This window comes from Dermacentor variabilis, chromosome 11 (assembly GCF_050947875.1).
Source record: "Dermacentor variabilis isolate Ectoservices chromosome 11, ASM5094787v1, whole genome shotgun sequence".
Classification (NCBI taxonomy): Eukaryota; Metazoa; Arthropoda; class Arachnida; order Ixodida; family Ixodidae; genus Dermacentor; species Dermacentor variabilis.
In genome coordinates this window covers 43,686,061-43,701,587 of record NC_134578.1, presented here as the reverse complement: position 1 = coordinate 43,701,587, position 15,527 = coordinate 43,686,061, and the positions used below count along the sequence as shown (strand labels likewise).

General features: G+C 44.6%; 1 protein-coding gene across 5 annotated transcripts in view; it reads right to left on the bottom strand.

The window, feature by feature from the left end:
* The window catches only part of LOC142564658 (receptor-type tyrosine-protein phosphatase H-like), a 125,211-nt gene extending 123,063 nt beyond the window's left edge, over positions 1-2,148 (bottom strand). For 2 of the 5 annotated variants that reach the window (XM_075675752.1, XM_075675753.1), the window contains exon 1: positions 1,449-2,148. In XM_075675752.1, coding sequence (XP_075531867.1) covers positions 1,449-1,544 — 96 coding nt within the window. In that variant the 5' untranslated portion in view covers positions 1,545-2,148. The remainder of the gene's footprint in view (positions 1-1,448) is intronic. The other 3 variants (XM_075675749.1, XM_075675751.1, XM_075675750.1) reach the window with 2 other exon arrangements.
* Positions 2,149-15,527: the final 13,379 nt, after the last annotated feature.

Sequence of the window (15,527 nt, the reverse complement as noted above, 5' to 3'; positions counted from 1 at the left end):
ACGAGAAAAAGCATTGCAGTGTCAACTATACTTAAAACATGAAACGCATACCTTTTTACTCAAGAATGTAAACTAAAGCGCTATTTGTTCTCAATGAAATGGTTTCCAGGGTACATTCTGGTATTCCTACTTCTGTAATATGGTAGGCGACATTTTTCCTGTACGAATGAACTTGGAGTAAATTAAGATGTCGAATGTAATCATGTGCCGAATGTTTTTACTTGTTTTTTGTAAAGTTTCGTTTTGCTATGAGCACAAAAAAATGATAAAGTCGGCAGCCATGCGCACATCTGCATTCAAGCAGACAGTGCAAGTTTCTCTGAAATCATTAAACCACAATGAGTTCGTTTCAATGTGACTCTTCAGTGTGTGTTTTTACGATATGCACTGATTTTTGCCGGACATACAGGTAAGGGGTTGGCACATATCATCGGGGCGTTCTTACAGTTAAAGGTAAGCAGTCGCTTGCTTTGACTCAAATTAACGACGAAACGCAGCTGTGCTCTTGCAGCATAGGAGCAAAAAGAATTCATGACGACAGCACAGATAATTGCGATTAGGGATTGCGTAATCTTTGCGCCACCTGACCTATCTCACTTCGTGGACGCATTACTCATGCCTGTACATTTTCTCACTGATAAATGCGGTACTAAAATCAATGAATGCCGGATTTGTTATCACTTTATCCTAGGAAGCCTTGTCCAAGGACCTGATTATTTTAGAATAATTTTGTGCTGAAAATTAAGCACCACAGTTTCTGCGAACAATAACTGAACCTCACAAAAAGAATAGTAACGAGACCACAACTGCTGACTAGTTCATAGCTGTCCCTACATCTTCAAGTACTTCAATGTTGATTAAGAGTGATGTTACCAGGATGCAAAATATCAACGCTTAAATGAGTCAAGACAATTATGGAACGCATGGACAACTCACGCATTGCGCTTCAGACAGCACATTCGTTCCCTTCATGAAAAGTTGTTAGTTAAGTTTCTCATAGCACACATCCCATTTAGAGTTTCAGGGTATATAGTGTCTGCCATGATAACTTTGTTACTTCATTGGCAGGTACTGATGCTGTTCGCATAAATAAACTGCCATTGCAGACACAAATTTGGCATCATCATGTAAGTTCTCTCTTCACGTACGTGTACGGAGATTTAGACCATCAGTGATCCAGACCCTTTGTACACTGGATCTTTACAACTCTTTCACCGTAATGAATCGGTAATGAAAAGGGCATAGTTTTCCACGTAGAACGCTATAGGTAAGTTTTACAAGAAACGACGATAAGTGTATGCCCACAAAGTCTTCTACAAAGTCTGCATGTATGCGAAAATGGTCAAGCTGCAGGGGCTGCTCAACTTCAAAGAGCGCTTCACTGAACTCTGATATAGAATAATAATGGTACGGGCAAATATAGTTACACTCGTTCAAGCACCACTCACCGCTAGCGTAGAGCACCAGAGAAACGCATACAATCCCGTCCATGCCAGCGACGCTACGGGCAACGTCCTCCTCCGCTTTGGAATACGCCCCATCATGAGCAAAAACACCGGAGAGCAGGGAACGCGGACGTCATTTTGCGGTGACGCGCACAGCTGCTGCGATCCCGAAATCCGAGAGCATTACGTCCTCTCGCGCGGCAGACGTCGTCGAACGCCGGTGCCTGCTCGATGTCGCCTGCTATGCACCGCTGCTGCTACAGCAAAAATCTGCAATCCACAATGCGCCGCTGGGGAGATCGTTTTGCACGACGACGGACCTTTGGAACCGTTTGCTGCCTTCCGATAAGCGTATCTCGTTCGTTTTTCTTTTATCTCATTTGCTCTTTTCGCTCCATCCCCCTTCTGTGCGGCGTATCAGCTTCCTCCGTAGAACGCCGCCCTTCGTGGCGCTAGGCCTGTAGAGGGAGGAGGGGAAGGGAGGAAAAAAAGCTTGTCGTATCGTCTGCAACTTGCAGGAGTGAGTGCAGCAGGCGAATATCGCTGGAGATCGAAGCGCCACCTTGACTCTGTGATCGCGACTACACTGCGCTCAGTTTACAACGAAACAAAATGACGCGCTCGGCGTTGTTCGAACGTGTCGCGTTGCGGCTCTTTGCAAACGGCTCAATTATTCACTTCCTCGCACTCCAGGTCGCGTTGCATGATTTGGCGCGCCGGGCGCAGCGTCACAGCGCGCACTGGTCGACCAAACCCGCGCGAGCGTGTAAGTGAGAGAGAACAAAGAAGGGAGGCTAGCGGAAGTTTGATTAGACGCCACTTCCGGTGGCCACAAGGGTCGGTTTGTTCCATAGACTTCTGCGGCAGACCGATGCTTCCGCCCTTCCACCCCGTGTACGTCGCTTCCGGTTTCGGGGCAACAACTCGGTCCTTTTGTTCCTGCTTATCGAAGCTTTGAAGGACGTCTGGCACAGAAATATTTGGGGTCAAACTCGGCCATAGCGTTTGTGTCGTGGGCCATGTTATGCGTCTATTATAGACCTTATTAGTTGAAGTGCAACCGTAAGCACCATAGTGTGTTCGAACCTCTTAGTTTAAAGGGTATTCATGTGCATTTTTATTGCTTTTTCAACACCCAAATTAGCCGATGACACTTAAAGCAACCTATGGAAATATATCGGAAGTGGTGCTTTCATTAGATATTCTAATAATTATCGCATTCCCTGAGTGCCATTGGACAGAGCAGAGCGCAAAACACAGCGGATTTATGACGTGAGAAAACATGCCACAATATGGGTTTGCAATACGCAGCGATGCATCGAGAAAGAACTTATTTAATGCCTTTATGGTAGCAGTGCATATAACCACAACAAGGGCGTTGTTTTTACGGCGGGCCGGCAGTTTATCATATTGCGGCAATGTGTCTATGATTGGCGTCCGGTTCCGCTCAACGAACAAATTGAGCAATTATTTAAAGAGGAGTAGGCATTTCGTGGCAGTGTGATCATAAGTGACACATCAACTATGTTCACTCTTTGCAGCAAATGTTTTGTAAATTCCTTCTTACGATGTCATCACTAATATTCATGTGCGTCGTAAGACTCGGCACGCATATATTATGTGTTGGTTACTAATGTTTACTAAGATTTAAGCCAAAAATACGCATTTCGAAGCTGCGAAAGAGTCACAAAAAAAAAAGGCTCAACATCTTCTGCAGGTGGATTCCTTTGATACTGAATGTTGTGCTAGAATCAGAAGCTGTTACGTTTAGGAGGGCAAACTTCATTCTACTCACTGTATGATTAATAATCTCGATTAAGTAAATCGAAATTGTTATAAAAATAGTCGAACACCAATAATATTAAAGAATGACGAAATACAACATCAAGTCGGTAACTATAAACTGAAAGTGCTATTGGAGTTACGTGAATCGCATTGCTCAAATTCCTAATTAAATAAGATCGGGTATACATGCTTACATCCCAAAGGAAACTGTTAGAATTCTTGCCATGAATTTGTAGATGTCCGGCTCTACAATTCGTGCTGTGTTTCAGAGCAGTAAATCATACGTCACAGTTACCCACGTTAGTAACCCAAAAGTGCAGTTTAGGGAATTCTCATATCACTCGTCTTTGCCGAGACTGAATTTGTAAACATGATTCTTCACTTGCTTTTCCTCATTTGTGATATTCAAAAAAGCTTTTAAAAATAATCGATGGCCTGTATAAGAAATATAATACATGCTAACTCTCACCTTTTACTTTTAAAAGTAACAAGCCAAACCATACATTGTTGCTGTAAGCCTTTAAAGTTGGTTTGACTATAAGAGCTCCTGTTTAAATACAAACGAATCGAGAAGTCGTTTATCTAGGCATCCACTGCAGCGATTAATGGCCCCGTCAAAAAGAAAGCCTGCTTTATGGTTCCGTGTATATAGAAGTGCCTTCGCACACAATCTGACGGTTACAATACGAATGGAAGCGTCACAATATGTTCCAAAGAATAGTTGTTCTGACAACAAAACTAGCCATCAATTGCTCAATCACTGTTAAACGAATTTATCATAATGCGAACCTCAAACGTTTAACTTCTCCAGGCTTTCCACGCCTTTGTTCCTTACCATTACGTAGGCAAATAACGGAAAAGTATGGCCGCGAGTCACTTCCAAGCGTTATGATGTTGTATAGGTGTCGCAGTTAGGCCATTGTCTCGACGGAAAAAACTCAGCGACAATACAAACTATAGCTAAATGACCCATTGTATTAAACAAACGTCATCGACAGAATAGTTCCCTTAATAAAGGGAACCTTTATAATAGCTCGATATTTACTTTAATCAACATTAAGTAGGCACAAAACGGCAAAGTACCGCCATATCGAATATCTGCGTGACGGCGGTTGCGTGACATACGCACATGGCACATATCTTCGGTGAGCCTCGACATAAAGCAAATCCGTGTTAAAAACACCATCACCTCTCGCCCGAAGTGGTGCACGATCTAGACCACGCGGCTCCTCGGTAGAACCTCCGCCTTAGGCAGTGCTCCTGACGGCCCGCGGCATCTGAAAAAAAAAAGAAAAAGAAAATCCCAGAGGTTGCGTGCCAGGTCTCGCGTTATAAATGCTAACCTCCAAGTGGCCGATTGCTCTTTAATAACTACTGTTTACACGCTGGTTTTGTGGTAACATGTGGAATTACCAGCCCAGCAGATTTGCCAAGATTGCTTCAGCAACATAGACTACTCTTTAACAGCGAATTTAAAAGAAAGTGAACTTGACTTGCCGTTGGGCTTTGAGCTAACATTCACACTTTCATCGCTCTTCGTACACAAACTTTACTAATCTCCTGCGAAGTACTGTTGCACTTTATAGACAAGAAAACGTTGCTTTCGGGTAGATATAGGGACAGATTCCAAGGACAATGCAGATCATAATGAGGGCAACGCCCGCATTGTCACCGCTCATGAACTCCGTGGCTGCTGTCAGTATGTGCTGCTTCATCAATACCGATGCTTGAACATGAAATACGTGAGCTGTGTGTGTTTAAACGTATGTGTTCCTCTTAATAAAGACACACAATGAACTCAGCACATGTTTAGTCTTATGAATTACATGGAAAAGGGTTGTTTTTCCCGCACGCCAGAAATTAGAGAAAGGGAAAGCGATTTTCGACATAATTTGTGGAATGCATCAGACGTGCTCAAGAAACCGTAAATCCCAAGCATGCCATTCGTGGTTGTAGCGAGGATATGGAATTCTTTTTACAGCGTAGGAGCCACATTTCCTTGATTATTGTTACTATATATTATTAGAGCATCTCATTTAAGCGGCCTAATTCATAGTTTATCACTCGTAAGTCTCCATTCCCATCGCGAATTATATATCTTTGATAGGGAACTGGCTAGAATTTTTATGAACAGTTTTCGCGTAACAGCTTTTTCTGACTACGGCCCCAGATGCCTACATAAAAGTAAAGCGCGTACCTAAATTACCCACTATTGAAGAAGAGATCACGGCCGTGATATTCCAGTCCAGTGATATTCCATGTCGCGCTTCTTCAATGGTCCAAGTTGCGCTCAGGGCACATTATCACAGGGATTGGCCGGCCGTGAATGGTGGTTGATAAGATTTGAAGTAAATGAAGCAATGTTTCATCATGAATATTTCATGTGTAAGTGCTGTTTATAGCATGTTTCATGCATACGCGTATAAAATGTTCAACATTACAATTAGATGGCCACCTGCTTCTATAACCAATATATTACCTAGCGACTACTTTGTGAATATGGGCCCAGAGACTTAAGTCAGGGAGCTTCGGTCTATTGCGGCCCTGACCATACCGGCACCTTTCGCGATGTCCGAAACTTGGAATGATGCTGAGAAAAAGCCACTGCATTAAAATTGTTCGTAGGTGCAAATCCTAGTTAAGCAGGGCATATTATCAGCGAATGTTGTCGCAGCCCGTACTTAAGTGCACGTGCGAATTGTTAATTCAGCCTCTGATAATCCCATCAGTGGTGGAAGGTTGTAAACTAGAATTACTTCAGTCGTTTTTAACTGTAATTATTTTTCTCACTGCTTGTTCACTTGACTAACAAATGCATCCGCCAAGAAAAGAAACTAGACCTGAGTTCACAAAACTATTCATAGGCTACAATCATCTGTAAGAATGGGTGCCACCCAGCTGTGATGGCAAACGCAATATAAGCAAAGACGCCCAACTACTCACATGCACTACTTAGGAACGGTTGGTGCTGCTATTCAATGAACCTTTTGATGTCAATTTCGGTTACTGGGTATGTGACAGTAGGTGCGCTCTACTCTACAATGATTAAAAAGATACCCTAAATTTGTTCCATTCCGACCGGAATCAGACCTACGACGTAAGGGTTCCTCAAGGGCAGACACCCAACGCTTGACCGGGCTGTTTCGCAAATGGACTGGGCATATCCTGCTTCTCCCTCCCACGACAACGCTTTAGAGAGCGGTGCCATCAATAATGCACTGGATATGTGCCAGTCTTCAAAGAACCTCCCGCTATCCTGGGTCACTGAGTATCTTTCACTGGCTGCTCGGCGAGAGAGGCAAGACTTCCCAGCGTTCGCGGCAGCTGGCGTAGCCCGCATCTGGTCTCACGGAGGCCACACGATGACTTCTCGGCAGCAAGTCCACAGAGAAGTGCGAGAGTGGAGCTCGGTTGCCGCATGATGCGTTTGTAAGCGTTCACAAGCACCGGCGCGCCAAGCATTTCAGACGCCTCGCGCAGGGTTCACGGCAGTGGCGTTAGGTGGCGCCTTAGGGAAGCGAGAACGAGGAGTATTGCTGCAGAATGTGTCTTAAACGCGTGCATAACTCGTTTCGACGGTGGCAACACATTTGTCACTAAATTCATGTACTCGCGCATTATGGTCCACAGTCTTTGCGAGATGAGTTCTGCGTTAATAGCTTCTTTTTTTCTTCCGAACTAACCTAGCTTAACAGCTTTTGGAAGTTTTTGCCCTTTTCTCTCTCTATCTCATGTTTCTATTCCCTCTCTCCCATCCCCCGAGGTAGGGTAGCCAACCAGACGCACTTCTAGTTAAAATCCCTGCCTTCCTTCTTTATTTGCTCCTCCTCCTCTATGCGACGGTTCTTTTCTTCAATAATGGCATGCACTTATACCTAATACCGGGGCCGAAGTTTGTCGTTGCCCCGCTCTCTTTTCTAAATACTTGTCCAATTGCCTGGTGCATGCCCTACTGAGTTCATTTACCATAAGAGCTGCTTTGAAAACATGTCCTCTTTTGAATTCTGGCGCTAAAATTCGGTTTGTGCCAAATTAATTCTTACAACATAGTTCCTGTGAATAATGTGCATTCGTTTTTGGTTCGCACTATACACGTGATTGCTGCTCTGGTTAATTTTTCTATCGCTACTTCATACAGAAAAGCAATGCAACGTTCGTTTTGCGTTATTTTGCTTCTGTAGCTACTATAACGGTAGGACTTGCGCATGTATGCCTGCGAGCACTGTCAAATAAGGTACTTCCTTTATGGCGCCGAAGTATCCTGTCACAGGGAAATCATTCACGATTTTCACACAAGCGTTATCATTCCGACCCGGAGATCACAGTATTCGAAGTGTCACCAGTAGTTGACACCACGTCGACTCCGCACAATATGCTTGACCACTAATCAATACTGTCAATGCCATGTCCGTAATTATTTCTAGAACTCGTTAGGCACGTAGCTCCTGTTTGAACACCATCTCGTATTTATACATTGCTTCAGTTTGCACGATACTTCACTAGTACATAAGGCGTTTTTCATGCACAGTGAATTCCTTGCAGAATTGAATAAATAAATCATTATTTAAAATATTTTGGGTTTGTTCGTTTCTGCTTTGAAAAGCGTCGTTTTGAAATGTTGGACAGAAGGTTAGCAAGTGGCGAATTTGGGATAATTCAGAAACTACATTCCTCAATCTTTAGCTATTTCACCTTTTGTTGGATATTTCAACAGCAACGAATCCTAAATGCTTAGGCGCTTCACATACATTGAGACACCAAGCATTTAGCGGAATGGACAACTTTCACTTTTAATGCGAATTCAAAACTGACATCAGAGATTTGGAGCACTCTTAAGGTTCGCCTTTAAGAGTGGAACGCGATAACATTCAGAGATCTTTGGTTGCTTCTCGCGCTTCCCGGCTACTGAAGCGCATGCAACCGTAATGTCTACCGGGGAACGCTGGGCGCGACCACTGTGCACTAAGGCGGGCTTTCCGGTCGAAACGCCTCCTCTTGCGTTGGCCGCGATGCGGCGGAGGCGACCCCTATCGGGAATTATTGCAAGGAGCTTGGCGCACCACTCCCTCACGTCCCAGATACTTACGCGCCAGCGCGCTCAAATGGCAGACGCCATGGCCAGTCTGTGGATTGTAGAAACGCTGGTAAAGGGGTTTCTTTGGATTTTCGCATACCGGAACTAAGTTTCCTTGCCTAGTCAAATTACCATCCGCCGCAATTATGTCTGTAGTATGTGTGTAAGTGCTGCTTTAGGATGGTTCTACGTATTTTAGCCTGAGAAATTCAATTCTTTGTGTAACTTCCTTGTGCCACATGGAAAGCTTGTGTATGGATGGTTCGAAAATGTTTTGGCCGAAACGCGTCCGATACCGGAAGCCGACACCAGATCTTCTGCAACACCGGGCCCTTAATGCTGTCGCGTTAATATTGGTCTACGTGCTGCCACCGTGTCAACGTAGTTGTTCGGAATAAAAATAACCACTGAACTTTGACCCATGTAGGATGTAGCTATATTGTGCTGAAAGAAGTCTACATTTATCATTTCCAGGGAATTACGGACGTTTTACGGGTTATAGTCAAGCGAAGTCTGGAAGTGCGGCAGGTCTTTACAGACTTTGCAAAGTAAGATGTCTGTAAAAGGTGTTCGAAACCTTTACATATTCGCTATCCCCGGTGTTATTGACAGTCTTACTAGAAATAAACGTCACATTATATTTACATCCGGTGTCAATGGTCGTGATTCTAACGGTGAAATGTGGAGAATATTTACCATCTTTGTTTTTAGTAATAATCGGTTATATCTACTTAATACCCATTTTCTGCGTGTTTCCATGCTCTATAGAAGGTTGGTTGTAGGTTTGCTCTGTATTGTGAACATAACAACGCACGTTGTTTATTTTTCATAAATGTAAGGATCAAGTTTAGGGCCCTGCTTAGGCGGAGTTTACAGTATGTGGGTTTATTATTGCAGGTGCACTATATTACTTAATCAAGCGCTCCGCAACGTTAAATGCTTTCGAAACTGCGCACAATTTATTCGACTCTCTTTTGCGAATTATAACGGCATAAAATGTAAATAAATTGAAAATGGGGTGAATGAAATGGTCTGTGTGCGAGCAATATTAAAGTAGGAAGGAAATTTTGGGGATTCTGTTCAAGTTTAATATACCGGTAGTGTGAAGAGAAAGCTGAAACATAGAAATAAAAACACTGGGAAAGCGCTGTACTAGCAACGGACTACTTATTGCAATGTGCAACCCATGAATACAAAGGCCCGTCTGCACGCATACCAACATACAACTAGCTTAGGCCAAAATTTTCACAGATACTCATTTTACATTCAAGCAGTCGATGAACAGAACCTAAAAGTGATATCCGCAGCTTTCCTGTATTTCGACAGGCCCGGCGACATCACGTGCTTTTTATCCCGGTGGCGGAATGTGCCATGTGTTCCTAAAAAAAAAAAGCATCGTCTTACAACCAATCCCATGACCGTCAATGAACTAACAAGTCCATGAAGGCTTGGGCTTTATATTCCTCTTGTGCTGGGAAATACTCTCACTTTGAAAGCTGCCAGTCTGGAGAATGTGCATCTTTCCACAGTTTTGTACAATGTTGGTAATTATGCACAAGGAACAAAGCGATTGTCATGAATTACAGTGCATGGGTTATTGCAAGATTGATCCGCCCTCCTTTTTTTTTCTAGCGGCGCAGGCATTCTCGACTCTCAACCGTACTGGAAAAATCAACATATGTAACAAAATTCTAGACAATGTTTTTAGGGCAATGCGATAACCCATATATATGTAGATACGCTTCTAGTTGCTAGTTTTTTTGGCCAATTATTGTCAGACAGGTTCAATGATTTATACAAATGCGGTCTTCACGTATTCCGCATTATGATGTGTATTTATTATTGCGGCAATGAGATTGCACAAGAGTTCAAGTTGTCTGTCTCGTTACGATTCATTTAGTGACATACTAGTAGGAAAAAAAACGTAGCATTTATTCCACATGTATACGGGTTCTCAAGTCGGCTTAATAAGGTTCGCATGTGTTCCTATGAACAGGAATTGCTTTTTCCACCTCAAAGCAAAGGTAGGAGGGCCTGTGGCAAAGTCGAAAAAAAGTAGGACAATCATTGCAATTGTCCAGTTCGTTTGATTGTGGCGTAGGGTACAACATTGCACAACGCCGTAGAAGAAATAAATCGGATAAATTGGTCCATGCAGGAATGGCAGGTTGCGCCAGCACCATAACAATTTAAGGGCCATGCTTTCGTCACATCTTTCAGTGACCTGACTCTCATGTGCTCTTCTGCCTCTCTTTCACTGCATAGTACAAATATTTTGCTTACCTTCAACCTTCTGCTCATCATTATCATTATCATTATCATCATCATTATCATTATCCGCTTGATTCCCTATACGCGCAAATATCCCACTATAGTGGGTACGTGCCATGAGTGAAGAGCATTGGGTTCACCATCATCAATCGGGCGACAAAAGCACAAGCTGTACTGTGCTGAAGAGAGAACAAGAACTGTTGGAGCAAGTTGCAGTATGCCTGACGCCCTCAAATTGAATCCATCTTCTCTAGAAGCGGCATCTGGCGGACACGACGTCAGCAAAAGCCCCAAGAGGCGCATCATTTACATCGGTAGCTTATCCATCGTCTTCTTGGTGTTAATCGACATCTTTCTCATGTATCTTTACGCCTTCCACACAGCACCTTACAACGCTTTTGACAGTGTCCTTGCGACCATCCGACGCTCGCCATCCAAGCAGGAAAGATGAATCAAAAGCGCAGTTTCCGCTGTGCAGGGAGCTTTCAGGGAACAGCGCCGGAACATCATTCGGAAGTGTTTTCGAATCCCCTGGCCAGTGTTGCTACACAGTTGCGAAATCAGTGCTTTGCGAAATGCGAGGGGATTCGACCTTCCGGTTGATTTTCTTTTTGATGTAACTTTTTTGTGTGTGTGACTCTGGCCGCTGACAAAAATAGGCATTGCTTAAGGCGTACGTTTTTTCATTAGCGCTTGTTTCATCAGTCAATATTGTCATATTTTTCGTTAAGAATATCTGCGAACGGTGTGCTTCGTCATTCTGATTATCCTGTGGTGTCATCAAATTTCTTGGCGCCACCTAATTCGTAACATATTCTAATCCTCAAGCGACACTTCGAGGGCATGCTACTATCTGCAATCGTAGCCCTTGCCGCAGTATTTTTAAATAAAACGAAAGTGTACACTCATTTGCGTTTCATGGGGTACATTATGGGTGCTGTCAAAGGGCATGACGTGCCTCTATGGCTGTTTAATTCACAGCTATCAGACTAAGAAAAAAATATGTGTGGCTCTGCTGTCGCAAACACCAGAGACCAGGGCAGCTGGGTGAAGGCAACTAAAGTAGTGCCAAACTGCACACATAGTCTAAATTTTTCTGGGCTTTCCCCAGCTGCGCTGGTCTCTAGCGTTTGTGACAGGAAAGCCACGCGTAATTTTTTTTCCACTGCGAGAAAGAGGACCGCTAAAGCGAGCACGCGGGTTTTTATCCAAGAGAAATGACCTCACACCATCCGTGTCCCCGCCGCGCCACTCCTTGCCCCCGCTAGGCTCCACCCACCCTTACCTCGTCGCTGTGCAGCGCAATGCTATTTTTTATGCTCTACTTTCACTATCTCTCAGCTCTCTCTCCCCCAGCTCGGCGAAGCTGCGGACATCAAGAGAATCCCAGCGAGGTTCTAACAGTTCCAATATAAAACGTATTTGTGTGTAAACCACGCTAGATGTATGATGAGTAGTGACAACTGTGTCCACGTTGCTAACAGATCGCCCCATATTACAGCTATACATACAAATGTTTTCAAGGGCAATCCAAGGATTGGTTGTCTGGTGGCCGATCACATATTACTGGTTTCAGGCATATAAACACCATGTTGGTATTGTAGTTTCAACACGCCCATGTGAACACGTAGCGCTAAAGGAGGTCGACACTTGGTTGAAATCGTCCAAAGGCTGGTTTGCCTGGTATCCCCGTGGAGAGAGAGGACCACTGAAAAATAGACGAACAGGGAATGCAGAAAGCTAGTTTTGTATCTATCAATTTTTAAAGCAAAGAAAATCAGCAACGAATGTCCTTCCTTCAACTTTTCTAAGAAATGCTAGGGTAATAAGGCTGCGTCTTCGAAGCTAGTTCATCATGTTACTCAGCAGAAAAAAAAATGAAGTGCTTGCTTTCGAAAATTGTTTTCTTACAGTGGTGGACTTTGTATAATCTCCTCCTTCAAGTGAAAAACACCACAAGTCGGTCATCCTTACTAGAGAGAATTTTACGGTGCTTGGAAAGTTAATGTCAGAGGCAAGAAAAAGTATCGTTCACGCAGCCTACCAGGTGCTTTTATGGTACCTTAGCTGAGAGTACGCGCGGGAGATCTTTATCAGTTGATTTCAAAAAGGACATGTGTGCACCACACGCAATCAGAACACGTATAGATGAAGCTAGGGCAGACGATTGTTATTGATGCCTCCTCCATGAAAAATACATATTATGCGTTATGAGTGAAGTCTAGTTAAATAGGTGCAGCCCATTCTGCTGCGAAGCTGCTTAATAGGCAACCGGCTAATGCAACAAAAGCTTGGGACACATGTGAACGAGGCAAAGCCCCACGGAGATGGGCATTGAAATTTAAATTAGCCCACTATTTGGTATTGCTGGGGGCTGCACTCAGGTGTAGAATCGCCTGCGTCACTCAGTATTTCAAATATTTTGCTGGTCTTTGTTGAAGGGAACACAGCAAATTGTCCGACCATTCATCATCATCATCATCATCGTCAGCTTGCTTACGCCCACTGCAGGGCAAAGGCCTCTCCCATACTTCTCCAACTACCCCGGTCATGTACTAATTGTGACCATGTTGTCCCTGCAAACTTCTTAATCTCATCCACCGACATAACTTTCTGCCGCCCTCTGCTACGCTTCCTTTGCCTTGGAAGCCATTCGGTAACTCTTAATGACCATCGGTTATCTTCCCTCCTCAATACGTGTCCTGCCCACGCCCCCCCCCCATTTCTTTTTCTTGATTTCAACTAAGATATCATTAACTCGCGTTTGTTCCCTAACCCAATCTGCCCTTTTCTTATCCCTTTACGTTACACCTATCATTCTTCTTTCCATAGCTCGTTGCGTCGTCCTCAATTGAAGTAGAACCCTTTTCGTAAGCCTCCAGGTTTCTGCCCCGTACGTGAGTGCTGGTAAGACACAGCTGTTATAAACCTGCCTCTTGAGGGATAATGGCAATCTCCTGGTCATGATCTGAGAATGCCTGCCAAACGCACCCAAACCCATTATTGTTCTTCTGATTATTTCAGTCTCATGATCCGGATCCGCAGTCACTACCTGTCATAAGTAGATGTACTCCCTTACCACTTCCAGTGCCTCACTGCCTATCGTAAACTGCGGTTCTCTTCCGCGACTGTCAAACATTACTTTAGTTTTCTGCAGTTTTATTTTTAGACGCACCCTCCGGCTTTGCCTCTCCAGGTCAGTGAGCATGCATTGCAGTTGGTCCCCTGAGTTACTAAGCAAGACAATATCATCAGCGAATCGCAAGTTACTGCCGACCATTACGATACCTTCTAAAGCCAAATTTTAGTGATAGCTCTATGTTTGTTTTCATTTCTTGATATATTGAGGCAAAGCATGCGAGAGAGAAATCATCCCACCTCCTGGTAGTGGGCCAGTGCCGTCAGTGCTTTCGCAGAAGGAAAAGGGCAGTATGGGAACGCTGGCGTGATGAGAAGTATTGGAGACAGCAGAGGTTGCAGTAGCGCTCGCTTGTGCGGGTTCAAAAGCGGGAGTAATATTATGCGATAACAAATTAGCTATCCGAAATTTTAACAAAGGGAGAATCTCGGAAGAAGCCCTCCACCTTCTACTCAAAAACCCTCTCAGGAGGGACAGAACTGTTATTTGGGTACCGGCCCATGAAGAAGCCCCATGCAACGAAGCCGCTCACGAGCTCGCCCGAGCGCTCTACCATCGCGCAACTCTAGAGCAGCCAGTTCCAGGGATAAAAGATAGCATGATCACGTACAGGCAAATTGTCGATCATTACAATGCCGGAAGAAGAATCTTCCCGCCTCCGCATCGGCCTCTTTCTCTGGCGGACGCTCGCACTTGGCGACGCTTCCAGGGAAACAATTATACATCACCACATTGGATCTACTTAACACAGACGAGGGACTATAACGATGCCCTCTGCAAAATTTGTAAGCAAGAAGGTACGCTAGACCATATAATATGGGAGTGTGCTGGCTCCCCAGGGGCCAAGGAAAACATTGACAGTAGAGAAGCCTGGGAGGTCTTGCTCCAGAGCGAGGCTGAAGACGACCAGCGTCGAGCAATCCGCCTGGCCGTTGAGGGCGTGAAGACTCATCGTCCTCAACGCGCGGTGGCTGCTTCGTCCTCCCCTCTACCTACGTGTAGATTAAGAGGCGGGCACCCCAGCTCGGTGGAATAATAAAGTTTCCAATCAATCAATCAATCGGAGACAGCTGTTGAATAGGACGACGAACGCGTGAGCAGTTGCATGAGCGCATCTGAACAGATCCACTCAGGGGCGCCAGAGCCAGGTGTGGAAGAAGACGACGGCGAACGCGCGAGCAGTGGCATAGCTGCGTTCGCGCGGGTTACGCCGAGGGACGGTGACGCTTAACCCAGGAACGGGCGCCTAGGAGCTGCGCTCTAGAACGTCCGGTTCGGCCACGTCGACATAGCTCAAATTTCTCGATAACTGTTTCTGGGCGCAAACTTGCCGCCATAACGCTAAGTTCGGTCCGCTATGTATACCTTAGACTGAGTTTCGATTTAGATGAACGCTGAAAAAATGTGACGCTAGGACATCTGTGAATCCAAAATATTGATGGGAAGACATAATTTTCGGGGCAACGGCATGAGCTGGCTATGCTCTTGTTTTATTCCATTCTTTCTATCTATCGCGGTAATCAACCGCCGCAAAAGAATAACATTCAACGGTCATGCCTACATCTAGTCTGCTTGTGGCGGGGCTGACTAGAAAATGTTACAACCGATACAACATTACCTAGAATATCTTCACCAAAATTTGCATTCATAATTTCCACCATCTAAGTTGATATTCCCCTTGGATTTATCCGCATAGTCCAACCAACCCGCCATTGTGTAGGATTGGTCAATGCCCTTCTGGTGGAATGCGCTACGACCAATCAGGTCAAGAACAGCAACAGTAATCAAGGAGTGCAACCCTACCGACGAAGAA